General features: G+C 38.6%; 1 protein-coding gene across 1 annotated transcript in view; it reads right to left on the bottom strand.

Moving 5' to 3' along the window:
* Positions 1–1,396: 1,396 nt before the first annotated feature.
* Positions 1,397–10,037, bottom strand: part of cntn3a.2 (contactin 3a, tandem duplicate 2) — a 236,234-nt gene continuing 227,593 nt past the window's right edge. Inside the window, exon 23 of the mRNA XM_061903869.1 lies at positions 1,397–3,266. Coding sequence (XP_061759853.1) covers positions 3,169–3,266 — 98 coding nt within the window. The 3' untranslated portion in view covers positions 1,397–3,168. The remainder of the gene's footprint in view (positions 3,267–10,037) is intronic.

Below are 10,037 nucleotides of genomic sequence, written 5' to 3'. Positions count from 1 at the left end.
TGTAAAACGGCGAACATTTACCCATGAAAATATGGAAAAGCTGCCGATAATGTGTTTGACTTGGAAGCGGCTGGAAGGAGATACCGTTGTATACGGTAGTTGTTTGTAGTACATGTATTGCAGTGATTCTCAAACTGTGGTAAACGGGCTCTATCTAGTGATACGCAAAATATTTGATTCATTATTTAAGTACAGTGTTTTGTTTCTTATATGCAAACACAGTGTTAGTGTTCAAAGTGTGTGTAATGTTACAGTGGTCAAAATATCAAAATGAAACATCTGCCATGTTTTCAATGAATACTTAGGCCCACTATGCTACTGTATTTTTATGTTGTTTTCTGTTCTATTGTATTATTTTTCATACAATATTTCTTATCTAAAAGTTAGTTTTTTCTTTTTTAAAAGGCATGGAAATGGTGGTGTTTTGGCGGTACCAAACACCAATTCATTGATTTCAATTAAATTCAATTGAAGACAATACAAGTGTTTCGAGTTAAAAGCTAAGAGTTAAGTTGTGGTAAGACTGTTTTTTTTTTATTGCAAACATATAAAAATATTAGGCTTACTCATCAAAAGGATTGTCTTCTATTTTTGGTCAAATACTCTCTCTACAAACAACTCTAAACACAAAAGCTTGGCTATGATATGGTAACGGTATGGTCATGATTTTATGATAAAGGTCTTAAATGTAATGCATTATGTAAAAATAACACACAATAGCATTATCTGCTTTTGAATGTTCTTGTTACACTGAAATATACATCAGCGTGAAATCACTTTGTCACCTTTTGAAAACACAAGGTAACACGGAAACTTATTTTTTCACAAAGTAACGAGGAAACTTATTTTTTCACAAGTTAACAAGGAAAGTTATTTGGTAAAAACCCACACTTCCCTGCATTTGGTTAAAACGAACATACTTAATGAGCGTTGTGTCAATTAGTGGCACTAGCTGAACGGGTGCAAATGCGTCGGACTCCTGAAATTTGTAAATTTTCACCAGAAAATTTTGGTGAGTTTTCCAGTGTATTAAAGCTCCAACAAGGCAATATAGTTGTTGAAGTAATAATAACACTAAGAAACAAAGGGATTCCAAGAAGGTTATTTCATGTCCACACGTAGGCTTCTATATTGGTAAGATTAATTTTAAGACAAAAAACAGGGCGAATAAAAACACTTTTGATTATAATAAAGTAGTACTTTGACAGAAAACGAATGTCGAAACATTACCAAAACAAGTTTTGGGAAAGGTTAACCTTGGTAAACCTTATAATAATGTTGGTGATCTGAATATAATACATCAAAATTAATTGTATTATTTTCACTGACTCAAAATTGGAATTTGAAGGCATTATTAAATGTTGATAATTGTGGAATAATTGTGAGTCACTAAATGTTGATAATTGTGGAATAATTGTGAGTCACCGTTGCGAAAACTACACCACCTAATTTTCCAATATATTGTTGAATAATGAATCATAGTAATGGAAAATCCCGTTAATAACACTTTGTTTGTGGCCTATTATGTACATAAGTAATGATAAAAAAAAACAAAAAACGCATGACCTAGTAATTATTTGTATCATTTTATGTCAATTATGAAGATGTATTCTATTGGACATTTATTTTTGTTGAATTTCTTTTGTTAGAATTTTAAAGAAAAAAAAAAGGCTGCAAAATATATGCTGATTATCAGAATGCGCACAATACTGGAAGGAGGAGATGCAAGTATAATCATTTAGCGCTCGCCATGGGATTTATCAAGACTAAAACTGTTGTGCGACTGTTGTTTTGGGCCTACATTTAGCACGTTTGAAATGTGAGTGGAAACTGGCACATCCATCCATTTTTTACCGCTTGTCCCTTTTGAGGTCGCGGGAGGTGCTGGAGCCTATCACAGCTGCATTCGGGTGGAAGGCGGAGTACACCATGGACAAGTCGCCACCTCGTCACAGGTCCAACACAGAAAGACAGACAATATTCACACTCACATTCACACACTAGGGCCAGTTTAGTGTTCCCAATCAACCTATCCCCAGGTGCATGTTTTTGGAGGTGGGGGGAAGCCGGAGTTCCCAAAGGGAACCCCCACGGTCACGGGAAAAAATGCAAACTTCACACAGAAAGATCCCGAGCCCAGGATTGAACCCAGGACCTTCGTATTGTGAGGCACAAGCAACAACCACCAAAAAAAAAATCACCCAAATATGTATTCCAGGGCATGGACACTGCTGCTGCTCACTGCTCCCCTCACCTCCCAGGGGGTGATCAAGGGTGATGGGTCAAATTCGGAGGATAATTTCACCACACATAGTGTATGTGTGTGACAATCATTGGTACTTTAACTTTAACCCCTAATCCACCCTGCAGCAAACTGGCACAATTATGCACAAATAGCACGATGGACAGAGAATCATTTTTGGACTATCATAAATTTAAAAAAATGATAGACATATCCCCTACTCAGCAACATCTTGTAATTTTTGCACAGCCTCTGTAGCGCTTGGTATTTGAATCTCAGTAAATCAGGCCCTGAGTGTTTTAGCGGCGTGGTACTTGAACACACCTCTCCGTCAGCAGTCCTGCTGCAGTTGCAAGCGATGTAAATCCAATCCATCAGTCTGCAGGAATTCGCAACGAATGCTCTGAAGCATTAAAACCTTGAGGAGCCCTCATGCTAAACCGAGCACTCTATAATCGAATCATACGAGGCAAATTGACTTTTATGAGTTTCAATGCAGGACAGGACCGCCAACAAGCAAGTTAAGATTACTGTCGAAAGAAGTGTCGTTCTCTTCTGTCAATAGGCTTGAAAGGCAGGGGCGCCTTGTGTTCCAATGAGCCAATTCAGACGGAGAAGGGGGAAAAAAAATCCCTTCTCTTGAAGGTTGTCCAATTAGTTATGTGTGGAATAAAAAGTGAGGAGCAATAAGAAAAAAGAAAGCTAAAACTAATGTGGCACATGGATGGAAGTAAGGCATCTGTATCATTCTAGAGTAGAGAAACAGAAAAAGGCCAAAATGGAGTCTGACAATGTGTTTCTGCTCCTCATACCCGCACAGCGAAATAGTATGTGGTCACCTCCGAAATAAACAAAAAAACAAACAAAAAAAAACACTCATCAAAATAACTACAATACTTCCAGTTCAGCAACGAGAGCAAAGTCTGTCACAACGTTGACCTGAATGTTGATATTGCAATGACGAGGACCCAGCAGAGCGGCGACACGTCCGCTTCAAAGCCCCTGGAGCCGCGTGCGCTCATACCTGCAACACGCACACACACACACACACACACACACACACACACACACACACACACACACACACACACACACACACACACACACACACACACACACACACACACACACACGGAATTAAGAGAGGTTAAAAAGCACTCTGAAATAATCACTAGTTTTTTTTTCCAGTATGACATCTCAGAGATTTATGTGGAAGGTACAATCAAAAATGGATAAAACGACAGTAAAAGAAGGCTTTCTGAGGATTTGAAATGCGTGGGCCTTTCCTGGCAGACTGTCAATGCTCTTTTACTGCGGGAATATGGGTAAAGAAGGACCGGCACACCAGTGGAAGTAAGTCTTTGTCACCGATTATATTTACACAATACAAACACACATAATTCCATAATTAGAGGCGCCTTTGGAACCTTTACCTCGCAGCCGAGAGAATGCTTTTGATTGCACAGTACAGTACATATTCCGTACAATTGACCACTAAATGGTAACACCCGAATAAGTTTTTCAACTTGTTTAAGTCGGGGTCCACGTGAATCAATTCGTGGTACAAATATATACAAACTTACTATCTGCGTAATACAGTAATCACACAAGATAATTTAATCACTGTGATATAAATGTATATTAATAATATACTTGGTGTTATTTCTGACGATATTTCTCTCAATCCGCCCACCTTTGTTCATATTATGAGATGAATGAAATGCTTTCTTTTTTTAGTACGAGTAAAGATATATGGCATACCTGTATAAATGATAATAAAGGGGCAACAATGGCTCCTAATTTAGCTGCTCATGTATGCGGTAACATATTGTATAATTTCCTGTTGTAACATTTTATCAAAACTATTATTAATCTACTTGCTAATTTACGGCTAAGATTTTTTTGTTGTAACATGGTTTGATGTACACTTCTGCTAAAATGTAATACACAATTATTCTTCTGTTGTTTGGATACTTTAGATATGTTTTGGGCAATGTTACAAATTTGGGCATCGATCCAATACCAAATAATTACAGGGGCAGCATAGTTCATATCAATGCTCATACTTTAAATGATTCCATTTTTTTTTTTATCACAAATGCAATCCGACAAAAACACACGATTGCAGTGTAAGAATAATACTATCAAATAATATTGTTATTATTTCTTTATTCACTTTTATTACACACACCATTTCGGATAAAGTCAATAGTGCAAAAGAACGAAATAAAAGCAGCATTACGATTGGTTCTTATTTCCTGAGTTTGTAAACTGCAACAAAAACAACAATAAATCATTTTGTGACGATTAAAAATATCAATGTAATCACTGGAACATCAATGTATATTAATATTATACTTGGTGTCGTTTCTGTCGATATTTCTCGCAATCCGCCCACCTTTTTTCACATTATAAAATGAATTAAATGCTTTTTTTTTTTAATAAGGGCAAAGATATTTATCAGGACTCTTCTTCTTTGTCATTTGTGAACACTTTATAAGTTTGAACAGTTTCGTAAAGTGGATCATATTAAGACATTGTCTATTTTATTACCCTAATCCAGTGGTCCCCAACCTTTTTGTATCCGCGGACCGGTCAACGCTTAATAATTTGTCCCGCGGCCCGGGGGGTGGGGTGGTGGCGGGATGTGCGGGGGGGCGGGGGTGGGAGGGGGGGGCTGTCGGGGGGGGGGGGGGGGGTACCTTTATTAATTATATTTATATATATATTTTTTTCTTTGTCATGAAAAAGGGACGTTTTTGTCATGAAAAAGGGACGTTTTTGGGGTCGGTGCATTAATTGTAAGTGTATATTGTGTTTTTTATGTTGATTTGATTAAAAAAAAAAAAATAAAAACATTTTTTTTTTTTTTAAATAAAAATGAATAAAAAATTATTCTGCGGCCCGGTGGTTGGGGACCACTGCCCTAATCCATTCCATTATTCGATTCCACATAACGATGTACGTGCATACAAATGTTTTAAATGAGTTTTTTCCCCGAATGTTATATTTGTCCTCTTTTGTTGAGAAGAATTGTGATACATTCCTGGGTAGCAGGTTATGGTTTGTTTTGCCTAACTTAAATTAAATTTGATGCATGTTTTGTACTAAAACAAATGCGTGGGAAATTAATTGTTCAATAATATATTTTTTTTAAATGCAAAATTAAAACCTAAATGTATAAACCTTCTTAAATTAACTCTAACATTATTCGACCGCAGTACCACTGCCTTACAAAAGAAGGACTGATGCTGTCCGTCACAGAAGAAAATTAGGGAAAATTGAAGCAATGTTGACTTCATCTGCACGTCAAAGACATCCTGTTGAAATTCCAGTAAAACTATTTGTTAATGCATGTTCATAAACCGAGCCCCTGGTTATTTCCTGCACTCTACAGTAATGGTTAAAAGATTCCTGACTCCCAACAATGGTCTATGAGCAGAAACGTTGAGCACAAGGGTAAATTTAATTTGCCTCACGGGTTATTGTAGTATTGAGCTATTTTTACAGTTATTGCCAGTTATACAAGTTGAGGAAAATGTTGGGTTGAGTGTATTACAACATTAAATCTCTTTCTACATTTTGCAACCTTTTTTTCTTCAATACTTTCACTATATCATTCTAACTGTCGGGATGGGCGATATGGCCTAAAATCTATATCACAATAAATATACGTAGCAGGAGCCTTCTGTGATAACGATGTATATCACAATACAATTGGCAATAAAAGTCCAAAATAGCGTCTGACTTTGTGTAACTTCTTCTGGAGCCTACAATCTATTATACTACTTTCATTTGTTTTCACGTTAAAAACCCCCAACTTTTTTTCAAGGTGTGGCGGCGTTGCTTTTGTCATAGTGGTGCGCCACTATGGAAAACCCTGCAATATATGATTTGGCATATAAATGATAATAACGGGGCAACAATGGCTCCTGATTTAGCTGCTCACATATGCGGTAACATATGGCGTCAATTCCCGTTGCAACATTTTGTCAAAACAATTAATCTACTTCAGACCTGGGCAAATTAAGGCCTGGGGGCCACATGCGGCCCGTTAGGCTTTTCAAGCTGGCCTGCCGAACATTCCCAAATAATTGTTTGATCTTTAAGATGGAAACTGTAGCTGCCATTATGATGTGCAGTGATATTTTTAAATTAATGTAAGTCTTGAACTATACAAATTATTTCAATGGTTGCAATCTGCTGTTTTGCATGATATACTAGTTACTATGGTAATCTAAGTCACAGCAGCTCAGACGAGATACCAAGCAGTGTGGGTGTGGAGCGTTTCTACAGAGTGTTTCCAGAGCGGCCAACCTGAAATGCGTTTTTTTCCTCTCGTTTTTTTGCATTTATATTTAAATGTGTTTGTTGCATTTTTATTGTGTTTCACTTGATTGTAAAATATGTCGATCGAGAGGGGGTGTGGTGTTCATACATTGTCATTATTCAGTGTTTTATCGTTCATAGTTAATATTTTAAATCCCACATTCTTTATTGCCATGTACATTTTGGTTGTCTCATTCAGTAAAAAAGCTTGAAATTCCATTCCGTTTTTTAAGGCGGTCCATCATAACGTTTTTAGCATTCAATCTGACATTATTGTGAGGTTCTGTATTATTGTTCCTAAAAATCGGATATACCAGCCCCCAGGCACATTTTTTTCTCTAAATTTGGCCCCCCAGTCAAAATAATTTCCCAGGCCTGATCTACTTGCTAATTTACTGCTAATATTTTTGCCTTTTTATTTCTTTTTTAACATGATTTGATGTACAGTTCTGCTAAAATGTAATATACAATTATTCTTCTGTTGTTTGGATACTTAACAAATGTTTTGGGCAATATTAAAAATTTGGGCATCGATCCAATACCAAGTAATTACAGGGGCAGTATTGTTCATATCAATTACTTAAAATGTTCAGGATCTCTAAATGATTACATTTTTTATTACACAAATGCAATTGGACAAAAACACAAGATAGCAGTTAAACAATATTATTTAAGATTATTATTATTATTTCTTTATTCACTTTTATCACACACACCATTTCTGATAAAGTCAATGGTGAAAAATAACTAAATAAAAGCAACATTACGATTGGTTCTTATTTCCTGAGTTTGTAAAATATAACAAAAACAACAAAAAAACAATTTGGTGAAAATTAAAAATATTGATTTAATTACTTTAATGTCAATACTATACTTGGTATCGTTTCTGTCAATATTTCTATTAATCCGCCTACTTTTGGTCATATTCAAGAGCTTTAGCTTAGTGGTTAGCTTTTTAGTATCCCGTGTGTAACTTTGTAAGAAACAGTTGTTTTTTTCCGGCATGGAAGCAAGGATTAGTGATTTAGAAGCTGCACTTAGTGGAATCTGAGCCGTTATCTCCGCACTCTTCCCTTAGTCGTGAACATGACTGCGAGATACTTGAACTTCTCCAACCAGGAGATGGCACTTCACCCTTTTACGGGCAAGAGACATTCAGTAGGACTTGGAGGTGGTGATTTTCATTCTAGTCGCTTCACACTCAACTGCGAACCAGCAGGACCACATCGTCCGAAAAAAGCAGATACCTAATCCTGAAACCAACAAACCGGATACCCTCAACGCTCTGATTGCACCTAGGGATTCTGTGTATTAAAGATGTTAACAGAATTGGTGACAAAGGGTAAACCCTCATTGGAAACGGGTCCGACTTACTGCTGGCAAAGCGGACCAAGCTCTGACACCGATCATACAGGGAACAGACCACCACAATCTGGCGGTCTGATACCCCATTATCTATGAGCACTCTCCACATGACTTACCGAGGGACACAATCGAATGCCTTCTTCAGGTCCACAAAGCCGCGTCAATACTGGTTGGGCAAACTCCCATGAACCCACAAGGATCCTGCCGAGAGTATAGAGTCAGTCCACAGTTTCACGACCAGGACGAAAACCACACTGCTCGTCTAGAATCCGAGGTTCAAATATCCAACGTAGCCTCCTCTCCAGTACACCTGAATAGTCCTTACAGGACAGGCGGTGGAATGTGATCCCACGATAATTGGAACACACCCTCCGGTTCCCCTTTTTAAATAGAGTAACCACCACCCCAGTCCACCAATCCAAAAGCACCGCCCCCGATGTCCATGCAATGCTGCAGAGTCTTGTCAACCACAACAGCCCCACGGCATCCAGAACCTTAAGGAACTCCGGGCGGCTTTCATCCATCCCCGGGGGCCCTGCCACCGAGGAGCTTTTTAACTACCTCGGCAACCTCAGATCCAGAAATAGGAGAGCCCCCCACTGAGTCCCCAGGCACTGCTTTCTCATTGGAAGATGTGTAGGTTGGATTGAGAAGGCCTTCAAAGTGTTCCTTCCACCGATCTAGAAAATCTCTAGTTGACGTCAACAGCACACCTTCCTCATTATACACAGTGTTGAGGCTGGAGTCGTTCGCCATAGCTTCTCCGAAACTCGTACCATGTCCGAGTTTTGTCTCTGCAACTGCCAAAGCCGCACACTGCATGTCCTGTCGGTACCTGTCCGCTGCCTCCAGAGTCCCATGAGTCAAAAGGATCCAATAGGACTACTTCTTCAGCTTGACGGCATCCCTCACGGTTGGTGTCCACCAGTGGGTTCTGGGATTACCGCCACGGCAGGCACCAACCACATTGCGACCACACCTCCGATCGGCTGCCTCAACAATAGGGACACGGAACATGGTCCACTCGGACTCAATATTTAGCGGCTCCCTCGTCAATCAATCAATCAATCAATGTTTATTTATATAGCCCTAAATCACAAATGTCTCAAAGAACTGTACAAACCATTACGACTACGACATCCTTGGAAGAACCCACAATATCTAGCGGCTCCCTCGTAACATGTTCAAAATTTTCCACGAGGGTGAAATGGAAACTCTCTGACGGAAACTGTGCCAGACATTCCCAGCAAGATCTCACTGTACGTTTGGGCCTGACATGTCTGTCCAGCATCCTCCCCCACCATTGGAGCTGACTCACCACCTAGTGGTGATCGGTTTTAAGCTGCCCCTCTCTTCACCTAAGTGTCCAAAACATGAGACAGCAAATCCAATGATACAACCACAAAGTCGATCATTGAACTGCAGCCTTGAGTGTCCTGGTGCCAATTGCACATATGGACATCCTTATGTCTTAACATGGTATTCGTTATGAACAATATTTGACGAGCACATAAGGCCGGCATTTTCTCCCAATCATGCCTCTGCAGGTCACACTGTCGTTGCCAACATGAGCGTTGAAGTCTCCCAGTAGAACAACAGAATCTCCTCCATTCAAATCCCATCTCCCCGGATTGTAAATAACCTAATGTAAATAATCAAATGTTTTTCTAATGTATATACTTGTTCTTATGCGATCTGAACTCACTATGTTCTCTGCTCGCTGTACATATCCTGCTAAGTAAGACCTAAACTGTTTCAATGTCCATTTCTCTGTTGATGCAATTGTTGATGACTGAAGTACTGATACCAACCAAAGCTCCTCATCCCACCCCCCGGATTGTAAATAATGTAAATAATTCAATGTATATACTATGATGATTAACTTATGTGATGACTGTATTATGCTGATAGTATACGTTTGTACCATGAATTGATTAACGTGGACCCCGACTTAAACATGTTGAAAAACTTATTCGGGTGTTACCATTTAGTGGTCAATTGTATGGAATATGTACTGAACTGTGCAGTCTACTAGTAAAAGTTTCAATCAATCAATCAATCAATCAATCAATCAATCAATCAATCAATCAATCAATCAATC

This window comes from Nerophis ophidion, linkage group LG06 (genome assembly GCF_033978795.1).
Source record: "Nerophis ophidion isolate RoL-2023_Sa linkage group LG06, RoL_Noph_v1.0, whole genome shotgun sequence".
NCBI lineage: Eukaryota > Metazoa > Chordata > Actinopteri > Syngnathiformes > Syngnathidae > Nerophis > Nerophis ophidion.
The sequence above is the reverse complement of the archived record's forward strand: the minus strand, read 5'-3'. Positions and strand labels throughout refer to the sequence as shown.